General features: G+C 43.4%; 1 protein-coding gene across 1 annotated transcript in view; it reads right to left on the bottom strand.

Moving 5' to 3' along the window:
- LOC148519652 (uncharacterized) overlaps positions 1–25,824 on the bottom strand; it is a 123,068-nt gene that overhangs the window by 55,194 nt on the left and 42,050 nt on the right. Inside the window, exons 6-7 of the mRNA XM_088476309.1 lie at positions 20,755–20,880; positions 11,579–11,618 (exon numbers count right to left, since the gene is read on the bottom strand). Of these exons, the coding sequence (XP_088332435.1) occupies positions 11,579–11,618; positions 20,755–20,880 (166 nt within the window). The remainder of the gene's footprint in view (positions 1–11,578; positions 11,619–20,754; positions 20,881–25,824) is intronic.

The raw sequence follows: 25,824 nt of genomic DNA on the forward strand, positions 1-25,824 counted from the left end.
GACTGACAGAGCGTCTACCAGAAGTGCCTTCTTGTCTCTTGTTCTTGACCCGTACACAGACAGTTTGTTGTTGTGTCGGGAGGCCATGAGGTCTATCTCTGGAAGGCCCCACTTGTCCACCAGGAGTTGAAACACCTCCTGGTGAAGAGACCATTCTCCCGGAAGTACGTCCTGCCGGCTGAGAAAGTCCGCTTCCCAGTTGAGGAATCTCGGGATGAACACTGCTGAGATGGCAGGGAGATTAACCTCCGCCCACCTCCTCCTGTGGGACACCTCCTCCAGCGCTGCCCGACTTCGTGTTCCCCCTTGGCAGTTTATGTAAGCCACCGTGGTGGCGTTGTCCGTTTGGACCTGCACAGGTTTTTCTTGTAGAATCTGTTTTGCTTGTCAGAGAGCATTGAATAACTTGCAAAGTTCCAAGATGTTTTTTGGAAGCGCAGCTTCTGCAGGGGTTCACCTGCCCTGGAACAAATGTGGACCAGTGACTGCTCCCCAGCCTCTGAGACTGGCGTCCGTCGTCACAAGGACGCAGTTTGCCACCCAAAAGGGAAGTCCCCTGTTTAGGAGAGTCGTTTGCAACCACCAGGCCAGAGACAGACGAACCTCCAGAGAAAACACCATGGTCTGAGTCTTTATCCGCTGAGGCAACCCATTCCATCTGGAGAGGATCAACTGCTGCAGAGGTCTGGTGTGAAACTGGGCATATTCCACCATGTAGAAGAATGACACCATGGTGCCCAGTAACCTCATCGCCGAGTGAATAGACACTCAGCGGCTCTGAAGGCAACTGCATACCTTTGTCTGTAATGCAGAGATCTTTTCCTCCGTCACAAAAAGATCTTCTGTAGTTGAGAGTCCAACAAGGCCCCGAGATGGAGAATCCTCTGTGAGGGAACCAGGGTGGATTTCTTCCAGTTTATTAACCAGCCGTGATTCTGCAATACTGAGAGTGTCAGTTGCAGATGAAGCTGGACGACCTCTGGAGACCCTGCTAACAACAGAAGGTCGTCCAGATAAGGCAACAAGCGGACTCCCTGCATCCACAGGTGGGCTGCCATGACCGCCGTGACTTTGGTAAAGACACGAGGCGCTGTTGACAGACCAAAGGGCAGTTCCTGGAATTGGAAATGTTTGTCGAGCACTGCAAACCTGAGGAATTGCTGATGTGCTAAGACAATGGGGACATGCAGGTAAGCGTCCTGGATGTCCAACGACACCATGAAATCCCCAGGCTCCATCACCAGTATAATGGAACGCAGGGTCTCCATCCTGAACCGAGGCACCCTCAAGGACTTGTTGAGGGATTTGAGGTTGAGGATTGGACGGTAAGACCCATTGGGATTCTGCACCAAAAAGAGATTGGAATAGAAACCCATGCCCCTCTGGGAGAATGGAACAGGCACTATAACGCCAGCCTGGAGCATAGAGTGCAATACTTTCTGTAGTTCCAGGGCTTTTTTCTGATGTGACGGAAGGCCTGTGGTGAAAAACCTGCTGGGGGGCCTGCGCCAGAAGGAGAGGGCATACCCCCGAGAGACCACCTCGTGTACCCAAGTGTCCGTGGTAGTCAGACATCAACACTGGGCGAACCGAAGTAGGCGGCCTCCCACTCTGGGAGGCCCGGTCAGTCAGGCCGAAGGCTTATCATCCGACTTGGGGGCAGGGGGTCTTGTACTCCAAGCTTGTTTCTTGGGCTTGGTAGCCTTTTTGGGCCCGGCCGGTCTTGGAAAAAGACTGCACTTTGGACCTACCCTGGGCCCTGTAGGGCCAAAAGTACGAAGTACCAGACCCTGACGGGACTGTAGCCGATGGGAGACACGCAGACTTGGCTGCTGCCAGCGTGGCCACTATCTTGTCTAGATCAGGGCCAAATAGGACCTGTCCATTAAATGGCAAGCATTCGAAGCCCTTCTTGGAATCTGCGTCAGCTTTCCAAGAGCGCAACCATAATGTGCGACGAGCGGCTACAGCTGCAGAGGAGATTTTGGAGGTGAGGAGACTGATATCTAACGCTGCCTTATTAATGTAAGTGGTTGAGTCTCTGAGATTGCCAACACTGCCTGCTCCACAGAAAAGTCAGAGTCCAGAGACACCTCCAAACTAAAAGCCCAGCGCTCCATGGATCTGGCCACCCAACACACAACCATAGCCGGTCTGGACGCTCTTCCAGCAAGGGAATGGACTTAAGACATATTTCAACCTTGCGATCCATAGCATCCTTTAAGGAGGACATGGGCAATGTAGCACTTCTTACTAGGCGTGTCACATGAGAATCCACTTGCGGAGGAGATTCCCACTTAGAGAAATAATTATCCGTAAAGGGGTATACAAAAGCCAAACGTTTTTGAGGCTGGTACAGTTTACCCGGATTTTTCCACGCCTCCTCTAAATGATCCACTAGCTGACCAGAAAGAGAAAATACAGTGGCATCACCCTTAATATCCTTAAAGAAGGAGTATTTGGATTTGGCCACTGGGGGATCGTCATCCTCAATAACCAAGGCCGTATGGACTGCACGTATAAGGCCAGGTATATAGACCTTAGACTTAAACTCCGTCTCATTAGTACAGAGGGGCTCCTGGTCAGAAAAGGTCAGAAATTTCACCATCACCAGACGACACATCATCCTCATCATACTGAGCTGACTGAGATGCTAAAGGCAGCTTATGCGGCCACAATGATGACTCCCCCTGTAAAACGTCCGACAGGTGTTGCACTGTAGTGGAGAAGGAATTAACCCACGCAGGCTGTTAGACCTGGGGGGGGCGAAAGTGGGAGACACTGGGGTACCATCAACTGTCTGAGGAACCCCTGCATGGGTGACGACACCACTGACTGCTGTGATAACCCCATCTGGGGGAATGCAGGGGGTGTCGCCAGCTGGCCCACAAGGGTTGTAAGTGCCTTAGCAAAACAAGCCCAGGGCGGTTCCTGCACAGGCGCAGTGACAGAAATCGGGCGTGAATTTAGATAACACGCCTTACACAACCTGTCAGAGTTTCCATCCCCCTCCACTAATGGTACATTACATGTGGTACACTTGAGCTGAAGTGGAAAATCACTTTACTCTCAGACATGATGAGTGCTATGGAGTGTATGTGACACCTCACAGACAAATACTTGTATAGTGAGGCAATAAACACCCTGCAACACCACACCGAAAGGGCTTTAGCAGAGGAAGAACAGGGATAGTAAAATAGCTGACAGAAGTAAAAGTACAGGCAGCAGCGCTAGCAGTAAGTCACATACAATGCAAAATAAACCCTGCACTATCAGCACTGAGCTCAACTACACAGACAGAGCCTGGTAGGAAACAGCGCTGCATACACTGACCTTACACCGGAGGAGAGGTATGCAGGGGGACCCGGACCACGATGCCAGCGATGATCAATGTCCAGCAGCGTTTGCCAAATCACTCAGGAAGATGGACGCCGAGGAGCAGAGAGGAGGCGGGCCCGGGGGAGGAGCGCTCACACAGGGACCAGACCGCAATGGAGAAGCCATGTGCAGCGGGGGAGGCGCCGGCTGTATACAGGGAAGGTGCGCTCCCCTGGCATGCATTTAACCCCCAGGATGCCGGACGTTTGCCGATCAGCCGCAGCCCACTGTCCCAGGGGCATAGTGGAAGCGCAGGTTAATACCTGGCTCCACGCTGCAGCCAGTCCCCAGGGAGCCCCCTGCCTGGGGACTTGGGACTGTGTTGTCTGGCGGGGAGCCTCCGCGGGACCCCGCCGCTTACCTGTCCCCCTTGGATCCGGCCACAGTCCAGGCATCCGGGGTCACCGCTAGCTGTGACCCCAGATATCTACCAGCATCCCCAGATCAGTACCGGCATTCTGGTTCTGGCGGGGTGTAGGAGTGACATCATGTTACAGACAGTGTGTAAAGGTAACCTGAAGCACGCCACCCATTGTTGACAAACACCTTCCAGTAGGCACGGCTAACAGCACGGAAGTTGGAAGTTGTAGTTCAGTCGGAGAGCTACAGGCTGTTTTCTTCTGATGTAAACAGCAAGTCTTGGTCCCATTATCCCTAACAACCACCCTGAGCACAAATTAAATGTCTGTTCACAGTGTGTACTATTTAGCAGCACCTCCACAAGCAAGGCCACCACATTTCTATAGAAAAAAAAAAAAACCTCCTCCAGGCCAAAGATGTCTTTTAGGAACTGTAAACCTTGATGCTACATTGTTCTTCCTTCATAAATTTTCTTAAGAATCAAAACATTAAAATAATAAATAAATTAAAAAACTAAATAATTTCTTCCGTCCTTTCCCTGACTTCAGTTCGTAAACATATTCCAACTCCCTCATGCCTCTGACTTAGTTCTTGATTAATGAAAACATTTTTGGTTTTTAAACTTTCTATGGGGTCGTATAGTTTATTAAACTGCCATCCTGTCTACCACTGCAGTACCACTCTGTGCAATGTTGGAAGCTGAACTGCTACATGTTAGGGCAGCCCACTGCTGTCGCTTAGCTTAGTCAGCCAGCTAGCTCGATGCAACCTTTTGGCCTAAACATGATGAAATCAATTTTGTGAGCTGGTCAAAATTGACTGGAAATAAATTTTATTGAGGTTAATAATACTGTAGGAGCAAAAACAGGCCCAAATTATGTAATTTCAACTGTTTTTACAATTTAAAAAAAATACAGATCCAAAATACGCAAGGGCAGTTTTATAAAACCAAATCCAGATCCAAAATCTTGAAGGAGATACAAATGCAAAACCCTGGGGTCGGCGCACATCCCTAATATATTATATATTTATTCTCATTCAGATGAGGCCATGTGCCTGCTGTTTATACACTGAGGGGGGGGCAGGATATACATGGGGTGGTGAGGCTTGCTCCTATTTCCCCGGGCTGGGAGAGGGACTGGAGGAGACTGCACTTTTTCTGCAGTCCCTTCCCTCACCTGTGTAGTGACACATTCCCTTCCCATACCTGTTTAGTAACACATTAGCTTTCCTCTATATTCAAATAGGGGAGCCACACCAACTGCCAGTGATGTTTGGTGACAGTTGGTGTTTAAATATTGAACTGTGCTACAGCCACGATGAGACACTCAGTCAGGACATTGCACAAGGGGAGGAAACATTTTAGCCGTTTCTGGGTCAGTCAGGAAATTTGAGAAAAAATGTGTATATATATATATATATATATATATAGAAAAACAAGAGAATTGACAATCAGGCGACTAGTTTGCTAGATGTGTAAATTCACACACAGTAAAATGTACAGTAGATAAGTTAATGGTTTACAAATGTAGTTATACCTCAAACCATATAGAGGGGCGTGTTTCACGCTAATTAATAAATATAATGAACCAATAAATAGCAAGGTGCTTAGTGCAAAATATGATATATCTGATTACATCTAGATAAAAAAAAAAAAAATTTTTTGTTGAACTCATATAGACAACAAAGTGCTAGTGCAAAAATATAATGAATCTGAAACAAAGTGCTAGTGCCAAGTATAATAAAAATTATGACAATTTATTGAAAAACAGTGCACATAAAAATATATAAATAAATATGACCATAAAAACAACGACTGGCAGTAAATAGATAAAAACAAAGTAGAGGAAAGTTGATATTTTTAAGCAGCTTATCTGATTGAAGGAGAGAGGTAGTTCTCCACAGTGCCTCATGCACTGTGGAGAACTACCTCTCTCCTGTTTTTCAATAAACTGTCATAATTTTTATTATACTTGGCACTAGCACTTTGTTTCAGATTCATTATATTTTTGCACTAGCACTTTGTTGTCTATATGAGTTCAACAAAAATTTTTTTTTTTTTTTTTTATCTAGATGTAATCAGATATATCATATTTTGCACTAAGCACCTTGCTATTTATTGGTTCATTATATTTATTAATTAGCGTGAAACACGCCCCTCTATATGGTTTGAGGTATAACTACATTTGCAAACCATTAACTTATCTACTGTACATTTTACTGTGTGTGAATTTACACATCTAGCAAACTAGTCGCCTGATTGTCAATTCTCTTGTTTTTCACTTTTTAAAAATACTCACACTAGTATTACACTATTGTCTCAGAGCGGACGCCGAAAAAAATAATAGGCTAAGTTGCTATACATTTGAATATTTATTTGTTTCACTCAGTAAGTCACACAGGTAGTGGCGCTGTACCCATCTATTGCTTGATATATATATATATATATATATATATACATACACATATTTATTATGCCTGTCAACCCGTTTGACAATAGTCTTCAAAGTGTATATATATATTTGATTTTTGATACTTTGTTGTACAACCTTTAGAGGCAATTACTGCAATTTCTGTAACTCTCAATGAGATTTCTTCACCAGTGAACAGGGAATATTGGCCACTTCAGAATAGTCCAATGTTTTGTTCTTATCCATAGGTGGGTGCTTTTAGCTGTGTGTGTTTGGGTCACTATCCTGTTGGGGGACCCATGGCACACGACAGACAGATCTTTCTGACAATAGACAGTATGGTGTAAAAACTAAAGTGAGAGTTTTTAGAAGTGGAGATGTTGCCCATAGCAACCAATCAGATTCTAGCTATTATCTTCTAGAACGTGCTAATTAAATGTTAAGTAGAATCTGATTGGTTGCTATGGGCAACATCTCCACTTCTAAAAACTCTCACTTTAGTAAATTTACCCCTATGTTTCACCCCAGAATGCCTTGATAGTCTTGAGACTTCATTGTGCCCTGTAAAGATTCAAGGCACCTCATGCCAGACGCAGCAAAGCAGCCCTAAAACATAATTGAGCCTCCTCCATGTTTCACAGTAGGTACAGTATTCTTTTCTTTGAAATCTTCATATTTTCATCTGTGAAAATAGAGCTGATGTGAATTGCCAATAAGCTCCAGTTTTGGCTTACCTGTCCAAACGACAATCTCCAAGAAGCGTTGTGAATTGTCAATATACATTTTAGAGTTTTGGACTTGTAAACTTTTCGTGCGCGGCCTCGCTGTTTTCGCCCTATTCAATTCCAAAGGGCGCGAAAATGGTACCCGGCGAAACGCAAACAGGCGAAAAGTGCTGTCAGATTTGGGGAAATCAGCCTGACACCCCCCAAAAGATGCACTAACATTGGGGATCAATCTAGGATTTGGGGTACTTAAATGCTCTCAATAGCTGCTAATTAGCGTCTTTGCACAAGTGGTGAAGAATAGCATTTAGCAGTTTTTTTTAGTGAAAATAACTAGCCCCAGCAAATTTGGGGTACATGAAAATGGGTGCAAGCATGATTAAAAATCGCAAAAGTGAAAACATAAAAAACGCACCTTCAGCAAGCACCTGCAATAAAAAAAAACACCTCCCCCATACTTGCAGACCCCTTAAAGCTTATTTAGCTAGTTTTTAAGTTTGTACCCCGACTCTGACTGTTGTCGCCACCTATTTCAAAGTAATTTTTTGGGGTGTTCATTTTCTTTTAGGATTATTTTGACGCAGTTATGCTTTGGGGGGCTGTCCCAAAGGTGCTGGTGGTTTCCTGATTTTTGCACCCCAAAACCGCAATTCTGCACTTTTTTGCGCCACCTATTCATAGGCGAATCTTTTTTGCCCATTGCATTGCATTTTCGCGTCCGAGAAAAGTATTTGGAATTGAATACGGCGTACTTTTCCGCCTGGCGAAATGACGTCATCGGCGAAACTTTCACAGAAAACGGCTTTTCGCGTCTAATTGAATACGGCCCTAAAAATCTTTATTTTTTACCTAGAACATGCTTGACTATAATTTTCTTTCTGATCTCCTCAGACAACGCTCGCTTTGCTTTCTCTGGTCCATGTTCAGTGTGGTGCACATGATGATACCAAATAGAGTGACTACTTTTTCCATTTACAGTAAATAGGCTGGATAACTGGACTAATTCTAGAAAGCGATTTAGTTAGCAATATCACTGTAATCAAATTATTTATTGTGTTTTCTAAGGGGTACCAACTAGAGATGTGTGTGTTCTCTTTAACTCAGTTCTTTTTGCCAAAATGATCGCGATTTCGGATTAGTTCAGACTTATTTTATTGTCTATCCAAAACAGGTGATAGCCGATAGCCGATAGCCAGTAAAATGCAGTTTTTGAGATCTGAACATATCAGAGTAAAACCGAACCCGCACATCTCTAGTACCAACATATCTGTCCAGGCCATTTTAGAATATTTTTGGAGATTAAGCAATAATTTATATTTTCACAGTTCATTTGCTCTATTCTATGACATACCAAAGTATGCAAGTATACATGAGATAATAATAGCCGGAAGTCACCCTCCACTGACTGCCGTACCCAGAAAACTGACAAACCAGGTAAGTAACCACTGGACCACCAGGAATGTTTTGACAACATTCTATTTATGTCAACAGTTCATCAGTGTCGACAAGGCCAATGTAGACATGCCAAGCATGAATTATGTCAACTAGACGTGGTACATGGGCATCCATAATTTGATCAAAATGTGCACTAAGAATCTCATGTTTATTCTAAACGTCACTTTATAAAATATACATTTTTGCATAGTTGTTATATTATTGTCTTAGGGGCCTATGAACAGATGTGTTCTTGCTCATCTGGCCTCAATACAGCAAGCAGCTGGATATACCTGGCGTGAGAGAACAGTCGGGTCCAGTACAACTCTGCTAGCATCAGGTTGTCTTTTATTTACCAAAAATGCATCAATGCGATTCAACTAGGACGCACCAGTAGACCAGCTTCATTAATTTGATATGTGACACATGTAGATCTGTGTGCAACTGAGACTGTAAACGGAACATGGCGTAGAAAAATCTGTGACAGCTGTACTATAGCTCTTTGCATGCTGATTGAGAGAAAGTTGCACACAGATATACAAATGTCATATATCTAATTAATCAGCACAGTATATTGCGGCATCCTAGTCGTATGGCATTGCGTCTTTAGACGCATTTTCGTCAAAAAAGACGCCAGCCGAGTGTGCCAAGGGAAAGGCGCGGCAAGAGGAGCTGTATAATGCAACTGCAGCAAAGATGAGTGAGGATACATCTGTATCAAAAATTTTTTTTTCATAAAACAATATAGAAGCTGCTGTTTCAGCATAATTTTATGAATTGTAGCTATGTATTAAAAGCACAATATAGGCGATTTCACGTAAATGTAGAAATGAGATTGTATGGACCATCTCCCCTTGGAATAGAGATTTACTAAAGATAAATATACAGTATATACATATACAGACACTGGTGTGAGAAATTATAGGAAAACACATTATATTGTAAGAAAAATATTTTTTGCACAAGAAGGTAGTGGATTTCCCGGTACAGTATAGTAATTATATCTCCCATTATTCATCTGGTAAATCAGGGGAGATGTTCGTCTCTCAAAACATATATTAACCACTTGCCTGGCACGGTCCGATCTGATACGACCAGTTAGAAATGCCCACTGAGGTAGGCGGCTGTGGGAAGCTAATCTTCCAGCAGCCGCCTACCTCAGAGGGAACTTCTGCCTCTCCAGCATGTCCCGATCACTGCTGGCCACAGTGATCGAGCACAGTCGGCAACCCCCTCCCATAGAAGCAGCAGCCACGGCTCATGTAGCCGCAGCTGCTGCTGTGACCCGGATCACTGTGGCCAGCAGTGATCAGGCCGCCGTTTCCACCCCCTTCAGTAAAGAGCAGTAGCGGCGGCTCTGGTAGCCGCCGCAGCAGCTATGTATCCGGGTCGCTAGCGGGACACCCTCCCGCTGCGGCTCCAGAACTACAGTGATCACTAGGTGATCACTTATGTACAGGAAGCAGCAGCCGTGGCTCTGGCTGCTGTTTCCATGTACGGCGCCCCGCACACTCCCTCCAGCCTCAGCCCCTCCTCCTCCCCCATGATGTCCGTTTTTATAAGGGCCATATTTCTATAATATATATATATATATATATACACACACACACACATATATATTTATGTGTATATATATATTATTAGTATGTCGGTATGTAATATAATACACACATATATATATGTATATATACACACACACACACACACACACACACACACACAGGAGCAGTATATATATATATATATATATTTACACACACAAATACATACACACACAGTATATGTATGTGTATATATATATATATATATATATATATATATTGGTTTTTTTTCGATAGGTATCACAGCCTGATTAGGGATGGCAACTGACCGTCGATGGTTTGAAACCATTGATGGTCTGACTGAAACCAAGTGGTTTGCCATTGCTGGTGGCCATCAATGTTGCACCATCGATGGCAACCAGCAGTCGATGTTTAGGAAACATCGGCAGTTGTGGGCTACACAGATCCCGACCAATCGCTAAACAATTAATGAAGTTTAACAATGTTGACCATCAATGGTACAGCTGTCAATGGCCATCACTACAGTATAACAAAAAGTGCTATTTTTATGGTATACGGTGTTTAAAAAAAATATTTATTTCAAATAAAATAGTGATGGATAAGTTTAAAATGATGTTCTTGACCTAATTCAATCATATAAGAAACATACAATTTTGGAGCGGTTTTTGAATTAGTCAGTTAAGCGGTTAGCTGGATTTGTTCAAAACAGAAGTACAAATAGTGTTTTAAGGGGGCCACTCATATCCACTATTGACAACATAATTTTAGGTTATTTAAAATAGTATATTTAGATTCATTAAAACGGCTTACAAAGAACATTTTCAACAAGATACCAAGAAAGAAATATATTAAACACAGTAGTAACGAAAAGATAGATTAATGTGCTGGAAATATTTAAATTGAACATATGGGGGAAGGGGTGATTTCTGTTGGCCAAATATAAATTTACAGTTACATTTGTTCTGAGACTCTAGATGTTTATTCCCCAATGACAGCCTATATTAGGCCTAATTTATAATGGGTCAATAAATTGATTATTAACAACTTCCATTCTGTGACACCATCTATAGTGTCTGAATATCCATAAGTAGTTACAGTACAAACTTTTTAAATTTTTTCAAAAAACATTAGGCCTGATTCAGCAAGGATCGCAGTTGCTAATAAGCACGCAATCGACAGATTTTTGCATTCCGTGTATGCATTGCAGTGCACGAACTAGCTATTGTGATCGGGACTACGATCGCAGAGACTACGCAGTCCCATCGCAGAGTAATTGACAGGAAGTGCCATTTGTGGGTGGTGACAGGGTGATGGTCGGGGAAATGCAAACGTGCCAGTGTAGTCTCACGCCGTTTCAGGGCCATGAATAAAATTAGCCACTGCTAAGCCATATGCAGTGTGAGGTCTCAGTGTGCGTGGCTGCAATTTCTGAGTAAGCTCAGGGCTTGTGCAAGTGTGCGTGAGGCTGCGATGGTACTCAATTGTACCGATGGTTTCGCTATTCTGCCAAGCATTATGGATGTGCCTATGGTAAAGTGGGCTGAGTAGTGCTGAGTTTGCATTGCGATCGCAGTGGTTAGGCTTGCGATCGCAGTTGAACTGCGTGCGTACGCAATATTGCGATCCGTAGTGAATTAGGCCCAGTGTTCACTATACTGGATCCAAAACATTTAGCAAGATCACTGATGTATTAAAAAAACAAACAAACCTTGTTCCTGCTTGAATTCAGATCCCGAAACATATGCAAACTACAAACAAGCAAAAGCATTAGAAACCAGTAAGGCACGCAATATATTTTGAGAGAGGTGTGGTGTGTGTGTGGAGGAGGGGGGGGGGGGGGGTTGGGGGAAGAGAGGGACTGTGTAAATTGATACACTTGCAAAGTGTAATGAAAAGATACAAAAAAAAAAGGTAGATATCTTAATGTACAATAGGTTACTGTGTTCACTATTGTTGTAGTCAGCAGTATGATGTAAATAGAAAATACAACAGCTACGGGTATATGCTCTACAATAGCTGAAGGAGTTATGTCAGATACCCTGAACATGCATATTTACCAATCTGCATTGCTGTCTAATCGCAGGTCAATCTCACTTAATGAAATTCAGAAACTCCAAAATGCATTTTAGCACTCACAATAATCTGCTTGGTGGCCAGCAGCTTTTAACTGTGACTTACTGTTGTAGAGTAGTAGAATGAGGGTAAGGCACACTCTTCTGAGGGAAGTGGGAGTGTGTGATGTGAGTGGGTATTGACGATATATGTAAGAGAGACTAAGACGGTGGTGTTGGGTCAAAGGCTTTATTGAAGTAGACACAGTGCTGCTTGAAAACAATTGACCCAGGGGTATAAGGGGGTAAAGAAGGATGGTTGCACGGGGGGGAAGGTGGGTGGACCCTTTTAGGGGGCTCCTTGCTGTGCGTCCCGCACAATGTAAAACGTACCTACCGGTAGGTGCCTGGGTAGGCGTTGCGTTAAGGGGATGGTGATCGGCAGTCTCTGGTGGTGTGCAGCGCTGGATAAGCTGGCTGCTCTCTGTGTACTGTGGCTCCTGGTGCGGCTGTGCCACGTGCTGCTGTTGTCGGTGGTAGCGCTTTTGATGGCAGACTGAAGGTGTCTGTGTCAGCGCGGTGGCTGCACTCGGGCTGGGTGGGCGGACTGCGACGGGCTGGCGGCTCCGGGGTGCGGGATGCGTGCTTGTGCCTTGTGCACGTGCCGCGTGGACCGGCGGGACGACCGGGGGTGGGTATCTGGTGTTGGATGCCGCTTGTGTGTGGTGTCTGGCGGCTCCTCGTGGCTCCTGTTGATGATTAAGGCACATGCCGAAATGCGTTGGAGAATCACACCAGCAACCGTCAAGGATCCACGTCCTACACCCCACTCTGATCGTCAGAGATCCCCCCAGCCGAACGCAGTGATTGTGCGTCACAAGGAGCCGCCAGCACCTCCGGCGAGCGGCACCCCCGCCTTGTGCACACACCACTTCCGGCGCCAGCCCCGTTGAACACCCGGTGACCTCATCAACAGGAGCCACGAGGAGCCGCCAGACACCACACACAAGCGGCATCCAACACCAGATACCCACCCCCGGTCGTCCCGCCGGTCCACGCGGCACGTGCACAAGGGCGCATCCCGCACCCGCCAGCCCGTCGCAGTCCGCCCACCCAGCCCGGGTGCAGCCACCGCGCTGACACAGACACCTTCAGTCTGCCATCAAAAGCGCTACCACCGACAACAGCAGCACGTGGCACAGCCGCACCAGGAGCCACAGTACACAGAGAGCAGCCAGCTTATCCAGCGCTGCACACCACCAGAGACTGCCGATCACCATCCCCTTATCGCAACGCCTACCCAGGCACCTACCGGTAGGTAAGTTGTACATTGTGCGGGACACCGCCACATTACTCTCCCCAGACAGACTTCCACCACCACACTGCCGGGAGTTAAGACTGTTGACCAAAGGTCCAGCAGGGACAACGTGCTGGTCCAGAACTGCACGGCAAGGAGCCCCCTAAAAGGGTCCACCCACCTTCCCCCCCGTGCAACCATCCTTCTTTACCCCCTTATACCCCTGGGTCAATTGTTTTCAAGCAGCACTGTGTCTACTTCAATAAAGCCTTTGACCCAACACCACCGTCTTAGTCTCTCTGTTACATATATCGTCAATACCCACTCACATCACACACTCCCACTTCCCTCAGAAGAGAACGCCTTACCCTCATTCTACTAGTCTAAAACCCAGGTAGGAACAGGTACTCCTACCATAGGCGCAGCACTTCCACACCCACCACCCCTCTCCCCTCAAGACACACGCACATCTCCTCTCCCTACCTCTTTCCCTCCCCAATCCCCCCCCCCACAACCATACTAGTGAGCGCGGTTCACCTACTTCATCTACTATCTTACTGTTGTAGAGGCCAAATATGGAGAAGAAATGAGTTTATTTGTTATTTACCTTTAAATCTATTTCTCAAAATCCATTTGGGTGACACTGCTAATCTTGGGGTATATAGGACCTTGTTGCAGGAATTGTCAAGCAATGTAAAACTCAGAATGTGTTTTCATTCCATCTATCTCATCCCCACTACAGCCCTCATTCAATCTGAAATCAGTTTGCAGAATAACAAAGCACATAGGATAGGACAGAACTAAGCAATCAAACAAAAGCACTCAGGAATCTTTTTTCCCACTTTCAACCACTTTGGGGCACACGGCTAACCATAGGTATATTCCAAAGCTGTCCTGATGGGAGGATATTGTTAGACTTAGATATGCACAAAACTGGCATTTTTAGAGACAAAAACAATGAATGTGTAATATGTAGTAAAATAAGGATGAGGACCAAGCACAACTGTTTAACTGCGGCCCAAATAGTGCTGTTAGGGGGCATTTATTCTGGTAGAGTGGGCCGAAACAATGTAAAAAAAACAAACAAACAAAAAAAACAGAGCCTTTCCTAGTTATACGCCTGTAAGATGGTAGCCATTGTCCACCTTGCCACGGTTTGCCTCATTGCTAGTTATTCTCTAATATTGAGTCATAACTAGCGCAGTAAGTCGCACGCAGCAGCGTCTATTGGTGGTAGCTCCTCTGCGACTTTATGCAAATGCCACTACAAACTCCTTCCATTGCGTAACATCCGTGTGGCCGAATGTGCAAGGTCTGAGAAGTCCACTTTTACCGAGCGATTTCTGAAATACTGATTGGTGCATCATTATATCGCACCATTGAAACTTGCACTAGCACTATGGCAGGAGCACTTTCTCCGTGCCTCCTATACCTGCACGCCTGTTAACGCAGCCGCTTGCATTGACATGCCATTTATGCTCCTAAACCAAGTCCACTGAATGGACCATTTCTGTGTTAATTTCTAGCCAACTTCCAGTCACCGCCCAGGAACACCCATCACTTTTCCACAACATTTCTGATACCGTCCGAATGCTGTGTGTGTACTCTGTGTAACACATGCGCCGTAGGAGTTTTCAGAAATGTTTGCGCATGCGCATTTGCAAAAAGACATTCAACTATGTGATCACTGGCATTAGATACGGATTGCGTGAGGCTATGAACCAATATATGTTTCACACAAGATAGAGTGAATATCTCTGTAGAATCACAAATATCTAATCTTATCTACAAGGTAGAGAGAATCTCCACTACCCCATGCTAGATCTTGTCCCTGAACAGAGGTCAGTGGGCAACACTTTGGTTCAGTTGGAATTGTGATTTGGAGGGCAGCTCTCATGAAAGACCAAAAAAATGTAGTCAATTCAAACATCCTTTCTGGCATAGGCAAAGCCTGTTAAAAAGTATGCTGAAAGGATCAGGTATGCTGAAAGGATCAGGTTTAGGTTTTGTAGAAAAATGCCTGCAGAACACTGCTTTAAAACAGGGTGCCGTTCTTCCAGCTACCTTCATGCAATGGGAGGACTGATACCTATCTGCAAGATAACAGTGCTTTCAACGGTTTCTGAATTGCCAGAAATGTATTTTCTGATAGAAAGAATCTTTGACATCTGGTCCCAGAAACATCATCTGCTGGCCAGGAACAAAAATGGACTTATGATAATTTATTACCCAAACCTGTGCTTCTAGTGTCTCCACTGTACGCTGCAAATGGGTCAGAAGAAAAGCTTTCATCAGAAGGACGTTGAATGAAATGACCATCACTCATTTGTCTGCAAAATATCTTGCCATGACTTTTCTGACTGCCTTTTGAGCTCGAAATAGGTAACGGAATTTCACTACTGCGAAGCTTAGGAGTTTTTGGTGTTCCTCTCATACTGGAAAGGGAAGATATGCATTTTTAGAACAATGGACGAAAACATTTGACCTGCGCCATAGTGCTGATGACTGAACATAGAGCCTAGATCTGACAACTCACAGAACCAACTTTAGGGATTTTGTATTCCAGATAGTCCGAAAAGACAATTCCATTATTTATAAACCTCAAGCTTTCCTGAACTTTTGGGACTGGGACAATCTATCCTCTACCCTGAGGAAAGAAGGGCCTGGGTGGCCGTCTGAAAATCATGTCTCCTGGTCCAGTTTTTCTGAAGGAGTATCAAAAAAAGAACCACCTGGGTCAATGGCCCTAAGTGGTCCAGGACGCAACCTTTGTATATAATTACTATGACCCATGTATATGATCTGATTCACTGGTCCTGAAGAAAGAGTAAATGTGCTCCCTGAACAGACTTATATCTGGGTAAGAAGGAGCCATGTTATGTTTTAAGTATTTCAGCAAGCTTGAGAACTTGATGCCTGCCCAGTCGAGCAGGTTTTCGCCGAAAAGATCTTTCCACAGCACGATCCTTTCTTTCTTCTCTGAAAGCAAATACTTAATTTATCTTTCACATATGATAGGAATCGCATTGAGTTCCTAAATTTGACTCTCTAAGCAATAGGTTCTACGATCCACACTTCCAACTACACCAAACCAGTCAGTGCAAATTTCTTTCATAATTTTAGTGCACGTCATAGACCATGGAAATTAATCACGAAAGGCCAACTTATGCGCCTACATAGAAACTGCTCCCAGAATGATGTATTTCAAATTAAAGCGAACAACAAGCTGAACTCATTCTTTCAAAAGTGATAACCAGATTCCCTATTACAAGCCCACAGAGAAGTGAAGGCGATGTATTGATCTACTCTTCTTCAGATTAATAACTGTCAAAGTCAAAAATATTAAAAACACTACAAAATATGCCTTATATCCCAGACTTTAACAAAATCCCAGTTTATATTTCAAATTGGCCTAAAACACAATATCAGATTGTTCTGTCCAAAAAATAGATTGTCGCACATTGCGGCAAGCAAATATTAGCAATGCCGGATTTATGTTTAACATAGCATATAACAATGGTTGATTAGAACTAGTTTTTCGGTGGGAACCCAGAGGTGAACATCTGCAACAGCATCCTGAGCCTAGGCATTGCCCACTGTTTGAACCAACCAATGACCCACAGTGAACTGGAAACATCCCGCCCCTGGACCAATGGAAGAAGACACAGACTGCTATTATACACACCCATAATTTAACTGTATAAATTAGGCTCCCCTGGTCCAGAGAGTAGTAGCTGTATTCTACCGGTCATCTGGTGACGACTGTACTCTGGATCCAGGGAGCGCATGCGAACGTAAGTATACTGGTTAGTAACTCTGACCTTTTTCCTGAATTGTTTTGTACCACTGTATAACTTGTGATAATAATGTTATATCCTTTTAATACAATATTTACCTTTGTGTGTTGGACCACAGAAACTGGTGTGTGATCACTTGTTTTCACATAAGATTATTATACTGATTTTATATATATATATATATATATATATATATATATATATATATATATATATATATATATAGCACTGTGACCCCAACAGCTTGAAGATCCTTTAGAGGGGGTGACAGGTATAGATTTCTAATGTCGTCACGTTGTTTGCTGCATGTTCCAGCATAATTCTATATATCCTGCTGGACTGAATTAGCCTGCTGAGCTCAATACATACAGTTATCCAATAATTATCCATAAGTGGTTTTTGTGATCATGTGTACGATATTGCCTTATATTCGTTTGAATAGGTTCCCCTTCACGCAGTATCACTGATTCCAAGGGAACCATTACCATACTGTTTATTTTTATCTGTAGGACCATGGTATAATGGAATGCGGTTGATATCCCGGCACATGGGATTTCGGCACTTAGAATACAGACGCCAGAATCCTGACACCTGTCAGAATCCCATCGCCTGCATCCTGTCCTCTGGAATACCGAAGGGGGAGGGTTAGTGTGAGGCACTAGGAGGAGGGTTAGGCTTAGGGTGCGTGGAGGTTAGGTTTAGGCACTAGGGGGCAGGTTAGGTTTAGGCACTGAGGAGGTGTAGGGGTAGATAGAGGGGAAGGGTTAGGATACCTACTGACAGGTATCCAAATCCTGCCTAGATGCTAGCATCTCGTACCCAACCCGGTATAATGTACATTTTTCTGTGCGATATTGGTAAGAGCTCTATTTGCTTCCCACTTATTCTTCCTTCCTACTTTCATGATGTTTATTTGAGATGGAGACAATTCTCATTTGTCACTTCTATTTTAGCATCCATCGGTCTTTTCATCTGCTGTGTATTCCTATTACAGCCAATGCCATGTGTACTGACCCTCATTACACGCTCAACCTGTAAATACATACTATAACTGTAGTAACCTATTAACTTTGATACCAGCTTCCAGCTACATCTGTGCTTGCTACTGCTGTCCTGGTTTGTGGAACTGCTGAATAGCAGTTCTTCTTGTAGAAGTTGATTCTGGCTTGACCTCTGCATATAAATAACGCCAGTAGCCATCTGAAGTTTATGATGAAAATGGCAGGAGAGCCAAGAAATGTGTTAAGTGACTGCCCCATTGAGAAATCAGCAAGTACTGCCTCTGCATCACTCAGACCCAGCAGCAGCCTACCCCACTGTCTTTTCACAGCAGCACTTGCTCTAGCTTATGCAGCCCTCCCCAGCATACTGACCATCATATGGTAAGCAGCTCTACAGCGGGAGAAGGGAATGTGGCTGTACATACCACACTGTCTCCTGCACTGTCTACCAGCACCACAGTGGGAGCAGTGCCGCAGCCACACTTGCTTCAAAAGGGATCACAGCGGTGAGAATGGAGAAGCACATTACATGAGTGCCTCATTTGAAAACTGACTGCGGACGTTTCATTATGATGCTTGCACTTTCATATGAATTGATAGAATCTTTATAACAGCTGAACTAGACGCTGATACTCTCATTTACCTGTTATTAGTTACAGACCACTCCTTGTCGGATCTGGGCGGCTCACTGGGTGAGTTCATCATTTCCTTGGGCGGCTCACTTTTTGTGGTCATCAATTCCTTGAAAGACCGAGGACTTTGTATTGTAGTCGCTTCCATTGTGCCTCTATACTTGCATGGGTTAAGTTATTGGCATTTTTGGAACAAGTGATGTATACTAACTATATGGGATTCTAACATATTGCTTCCATTTAACACCACAGAGTTACTAAGCCCTATTTGGAGACAAATTGCTTTGGTTCAAAGGATCTAACGTTTACTAACAAGACTTAACTAAACTGCAACAAAATACCTTCGGGACTGACTATTTGCACTGGTATAGTGATTACGAGACATGTTTATGCGAGCAGCTGGCAGCACCTATTTTAGTCATGGTAAGGGAACTTACACCTACACATTGTTTTAATGATGTTTTATGCTATATGCATTATTAAATATTATTTTAATTTTACATTTGTTTATTTTTAGAATTCCGACCTCCCTGCCATTTGACAGCGCTCCTGATTGTTACATCTATAGCGAATATATCTGTTAATACTGTAGTCTCCCAAGAAGATTGTGAATTTCTTAAAGACCCCATGTATAGAAAGATGGAAACTGGTTTTAAAAAGCTTTATATTTCCTCAGGAAAAACAGTATGGAGTCTACATCACTTCACTTTCCAGAGCCCTCATACTATGGGGAGAGACTGTTCAGACAGATGTCAGGATAAGGTAAACCAAAAATACCTACTAAAAAGCTTAAGTATTATAAAGAGGAGTGTTGAACTCTTGTGTGAAGCTTCTTTGGACAATGTTACTGCCAGAACATGGCATCATCCATAGTAGCTAGAAGAGCCCTTTGGTTATGGCCTTAACAGTAGATCAAAAGTCCTAATGTAGCATGACTAATCTCACACAGACTGAATTTTACCTGTACTTCCAGGGAGCCCTTTCCAAAAGTGAGAGGCAAAAGCAGACAATCCCACAAAATGACTATTTTCAGGACTAGTACCCTAGAACACCATTAAGGGGTAGAATTTAACAATGTGCACATAAATACACACAGTCCATCTAGGGTAAGGAGCGCTACAGATAGTAAAAAAAAAAAAATAGTATTCTACCAGTGCACAAGAGGAAATTTTCTTCGACAATCCAGTACTCCAACACTTAGTAGAACTAGTTGCTCTACAAAACGGTCTACAGGATTAAACAAAAGCCAAAATAATATCCAGCTCAATTACATCAGAATGACAAAAATGTTCATGATCAAGAAATCTTCAGGTGCTTATCTCACTTTTCTGGATCTCTGGAGACTCAACTAATTTGTCATTACTAAGCAGTAGTGTATGGAGTCAATATACAATATCCTCTCATCCATCAGTGAAGATTATTTTCTTACATATATAAACATTCAGATTGCTTATTTCCATATTTCTGTGGCTTCACTGGACAAGACAAGTTATGTGATGACTTCTGGACAATATACTGATGTTGAAGAAATCAGGTGAGGAAGAATATCACAAGTGATCATGTTTCTGCAGACACGTGGCTGGATTGTGAATCAGTCAAAAAGTCAGCTCATTAATTCACAACAATTAAAGTTTCTGGAATTTATAATGAATTCCATTCAGAACAAAATTAGATATGTCTCAAAATAAGAATAATAAAATATTTTATAGCTTGTTACAAGGTTTGGAGAAGGATTATTTCTAGTTTCTAGCTGCAAATCCAAGTGACTCCAACTCAATATACTATTTACTATTCCGCACATCCTTGATTTTCATGATGGACTCAGTTACGGTCTCGCTTTATCTACACTGAAAATTCAGGTAATAGCATTTAGTAATTTTCTGGGGACAAAGTTTTTTTTTTTTTTCTAGAATGGACTCATACTCATTGCTAGGGCTGCCCTGGAATATTTAGAGGAAAATTAATTAATTGATGAGCTATATATTTTTCATGTTTCTCAGTATATATTAACTTGCTAGTGATTGAGAACTGCAATGTAAAACATGAAACTCCAGAAGAATGATGGCAGTTTTCATGCAAAACAATAGTTTGAATGTAAAGGCTTACCTGAATACCACTGGTTCCTTCCAAAAATTCTATCTCATTTGCAAATTCCCGAAGCAGTTGCTCTAACGGAGTCTTCTCCCCCCCCACACCTTTTAAGACATCCAGCAAAGACAAATAATGTTTTTCCTAGAGATAAAGGAAAATAAGTTGCAATATTTAAAATTACAACCAAATTGAATAAATGATTGCACTAAGTGAAATATTACAAAACATTATGACAAAGGATGGCAGGTACTCTGAGCAAAATGCCTAAAAATGCTAAAATAAGACCTTACTGCCACTGTTATTTTCATTAAATTGGTTAGAAGGTTTTAAGTATCACAAAAGAGTTTAAAACCTGTGGTTGACAACTTAATATTTTTAAAGTGATCAGATGTGACATTTGGGGTTATATTTACTAGTGCAGCTTTTTAGAGGTGGAGTTGTTGCCCATAGCAACCAGATTCTACTTTATCTAGCACCTTCTAAAAGATAATAGCTAGAATCTGATTGGTTGCTATGGGCAACATCTCCACTTCCAAAAACCTGCACTTTAGTAAATATATCCCTTGGTCTTGTAAGCTCATGCATTTGTTTTTGCGTAGAAGCATTAGGCTTAAGTGCCCAGTGAATACTAAACACTAGATTATCAGCAATCACATGGAGTTTTACATTTTGTGGGGGCCAGGGACCTATCATTTACAATATTTGGAGTTTAACTTGCAAGTTTATGGGTCACTTCAATAGTTGAAGAGACTGAACAGATATTGGCCAGATTGGCAAGCATTGTAGAAACAAGAAAAAAAACAAGTATTCTGAAATGATGCACACTAGTAAACTGCATATTAACCACTTAACTGTCTAATTTTATTTTTCCAAAAACCTCTCCGAAATGGTTGGACTACTTTTATGGTTTAGTTGGGTCAAGAACATTTATAACTTATCCAACACTATTTTATTACAAAAAATAAAACATTTTTGAACAGGACATGAACATAAATTTTTGGTATATCGGTGATCAATATTATCGGATCAATGATGTTTGGAACATATCGTAACTTTAATTTCCCCAGTGGCTGCTCCTCTAAACAGCCACCATGTACACCTAACAAAATATTCTATACATCAGTGCTACTCAATAATGGCCAACTTTCATCCAACTAGTTGGTTGGTTGATAGAAACAAAATTGGCTGCGCTCAATCAATCACACTTAGTGTGTATATTATAAACCATACTTAAGTATGAAGTGTGAAAATATTTTAATAAGACAATCTCATACACAAATATAAAATATTCAGAGCCTAAGTAGAACATATATGTGCTCCTACTATAAAATTACATACATACATATACAAAACATATAATTAGTATCAGAAAAAAGAGATTTGACGGGTGTAATCAATTTTCCTGGTTAGATTGTTACCAGTTAAAGGAAAAAAATGTGTCTCTTAAGTAAAGATACGCTGTATCTGTGGTAATTTTAAGGCTAGTTTAATATAATGTTGCTATATTCTGCAACACGGAATGAGCTCACCCGATTTTCTGGCTGATATGACAGCCTGTGATCTGCAGATCAAAAGTGTCAGTATTCCACGTATATTGCTGTATGGATCCCGGTGTCTGCGGCATATACCTTCGTGTGCCTGTCACTGGATAGAGAACGTTCTTCCTTTCATCGCGGGAACTCTCGGTGGTATTGCTCCGCTCCGTGTCAGGTAGTGTATAGCTGCTGACGGAGCCGCCGGCCGGCTTGGCTGTACACTCACTTAGGAGCGGGTGCCTGCAGTCACAATGGAATGACGTGATCCCCGATGGAGACTTCGTGCCGGTTTGTATGTTACCGGAATCTCCCTGTTGGAGAGGGTGATAGGCTGTATAATGATCTGGATAATGGGTCCGCTCAGAGAGAAAAAAATGTTGCTTTAGGAATCAGATGCCACAAGTTCAGCTGTGTTTGCTCAACGCGTTTCCGTGTGTCTGCACACCTTCGTCAGGAGCATGCTGATGCATGCAGTCTCTTCTCACACTTCAGATCACCTAGGAAGCGCTATTTTCTTCAGTTTTTTTTTGTAGTTGGTTGGAATGAATATCTGTTAATGTATTAGCAGATTTAAACAACTTGTGATTGTCATTTGCTCCCATAAATTCCCAAATTTTCATTCCCACCAACTAACTAGTTGGAAGGATGGATAAAAGTTGGTCTAGTTTATGGCCAGCTTAGCAGCACAAATTTTCCCAACTCTGTGCTGGAGCATAGGTATATTCATTTGACACATTTCATAAGATCCACACGTGGTACTAAGGGCCTGATTCAGACCCACTCGCGAGCGGCTGTCCGCTCGCAAGTGGGTCGATGGTCTGCACTGAGCATGCGCACGACGGAGGGAGCTCCGTCGTGCGCATGCGCCAGACGCGACGAGCGAAGGACTTTCCTTCGCTCGTTGTGTCTGATCAAAGGGGGCGTGCTGTCGATGTTGATTGACAGCACGCCCCCTTTGGTGGGCGTGCCGGGGGCGTGCCTCCCTGACGGGGGCGTTCCCAAGGGAACGCCTACCGTCAGAAGCCGGCCCACTGACATCACTAGTGATGTCAGTGGGAGTGATTTTGGCTCTGATAGAGCCAAAATCACTCCGGGCCTTGCGGTTGATAACCTCAACCGCAAGCTCCGGCTCGCATTGGCGATGGTCACGACCATCGCGGCCATCAAACTGCACGCCCGTATAGGCTGTGGGTGGTGACCCACAGCTATACGAGCGTCCAGGAGGACGCTCCATAATTATGGAGGGCGGCCCTCATTCAGAGCGTGCGCTCTGCTCACTTGTGATTCAATTAGAAGACCTAATTGAATTTGAGATTTGGGTAGACGTGCAGAGGCAGTACTGGGGATACTGACAGTAAAGGTGCATACACACGTAACAATTTTGTAACCAACGATTATCTGTCAGATTTCCCCTTGAAAAGTGAACGATGAACGAAAAATGTTCCTTCCCTTAATGAAAATCGTTATGTTGGTCAGTCTGAAATGAACTACAAACGGGAGTGCGCTTGAACGATTTTTGTTCATTGTTATAGCTCAGGAACTGAACGATTTTTTTAATGACTGAACGAAAACTACATCGTTCTAGTTAAATTGTTTAAAAAATCGTTACATGTGTATGCACCTATAGGGGAGGCAATCGGGAAGCCGACTGCCTAAATACCGGCAGCCGGCTTCCCGACTCTCTTATCCCAGCAAGGGTGAAATGCCGGGTGTCTAGATGTAGACGCCCGCATTTCCCCGACGCCGGGAGACCGGCGCCCAGCATCACGATCGTAGTGATGCCGGGCGCCGCGAGCGGACAGCCGCGCGGGGGGGGGGAAAGGGTTAGGTTTAGGGCTTCCGGGGGGGATTTAGGGTTAGGCACCCCCCCGGGAGGGTTAGGCTAGGAGGAGGGAGGGTTAGGCACCCCCGGGGGGGACTTAGGGTTAGGCACCCCCCCGGGGGAGTTAGGTTTAGGCAGCGGGGAAGGGGGTGGTTAGGCACCCCTAAGGAGGGTTAGGGTTAGACGGGTTGGGTTAGTGGATACTTACCTATCCACGATCGGGATTTCCAGCGCTGTCGGGCTTCCGCTGCGTCGCACTCTGCTCCTGTCGGGCTGCCGCTGACGGGAATCGAACCGCCGGTATTTCATACCAATTCCCACCTATAGGGGTAAGCATGTTCCTCTGGGAAGAGGGAAGGCTGTCAACTATATGTGACTGTAGGGAGAGGGTTGCCCTTATCCTCCTCAAGGATCAGAACGCAGTGTGCATGTAAGTGTGGGAAAGCAGGAACAGTTTGTTCATTCATTCTGAATAGACCATTGCATTCACTACATATCCTGTTTCCATGCGCTGCTGAATTATTAGAGCCTGTGAAGAGGCTTCAACCTGCATTGACGCGGCCTGCATCACGTCCAGAGCTGAGGAGATGTGGCAATGACACGGGAAAGAAGATGTGAGTGCTACACCTGTACAGAGAGATAAGAGGGTTCCCATTTTTCCACCTGCTGGTGAACTTATCCCATCTACAGTCGCAGCACTGTGGTGGGATACCCACTATAAATGATGGGAGATGGGACAGACCTTCAACGATTATTACAGATGCCCTATTCAAAAGGTTTTTTCACACAAACTACGCTATCACGGTTTGTAGTACAAAAGGGTGTTGTAGCTTTGAGATATAAATGGGAGGCTGATATTGACCAATTTTCAATGTGGGGTCTGAATTCATACTGAGTGGTATTAAGGATGCTACATCTTGTAAGAAAAATTTTTTTTACATATATACTCATACATTCTGAATAATAATAATAATAACAATAATAATAATAATAATATAGCAGTTTTTGCTGAATAGAACTCTGTTTTCCATTTGCAATTTGCATTTAAAAAACACAAAAGATACAAAACAAACGGAACAGAAAAGAGAACGAAGCATTTGGGTTGTATTTTTTGGTGGGAACTAAAGGTACATTAATGAAATGCTTGAGTAAACAGGTTAAGGGCTGGATTCAATTAGATGCGAAAACATTAAGGTTTTCGAATGTGCAAACTTTTCACACCCTTCGCCCATATGAGTCACTTTCGCCACTATCGCGTATGTGGGTTTTCGGGCAATCCTGTTACAAAATGCGATGCAGCATTCGCCCGAAAAACATATGGTGAAAAGTGCACCTGAAAATGGAGAAATGTGCCTGTATTCCCAAAAAAGGTAAACTAACATTGGGTAATAGTTTTAGAAGTATATTATTGGGCAAAATCAAGGGGTTTGGTGTTTTCAAATTGTGTGAAATGACAGTTTTATGCATTTTTCTTTAACAGTGGAAAAATGACAGAAAGCAAGTTTTTTGGGGGCAAAATAAATGCTGCAGTTAAATTAGGGGTACATAAAAATGGGTACAAGTAAATTTGTGTGTCATTTTAGGATACTTTTTTTTAAAAAAGTTAAAAATATACCTGCTGCAGCCACCCGAAATCCCAAAAAACATTTGTCCCATCCATACAGTCCCCCAAAATACCTACCACACTACTTTAAACCCATATTCCAACACTTTTATATTTTGACCCCA

Source organism: Taudactylus pleione, unplaced genomic scaffold, assembly GCF_031769625.1.
Source record: "Taudactylus pleione unplaced genomic scaffold, aTauple2 ptg000186l, whole genome shotgun sequence".
NCBI lineage: Eukaryota > Metazoa > Chordata > Amphibia > Anura > Myobatrachidae > Taudactylus > Taudactylus pleione.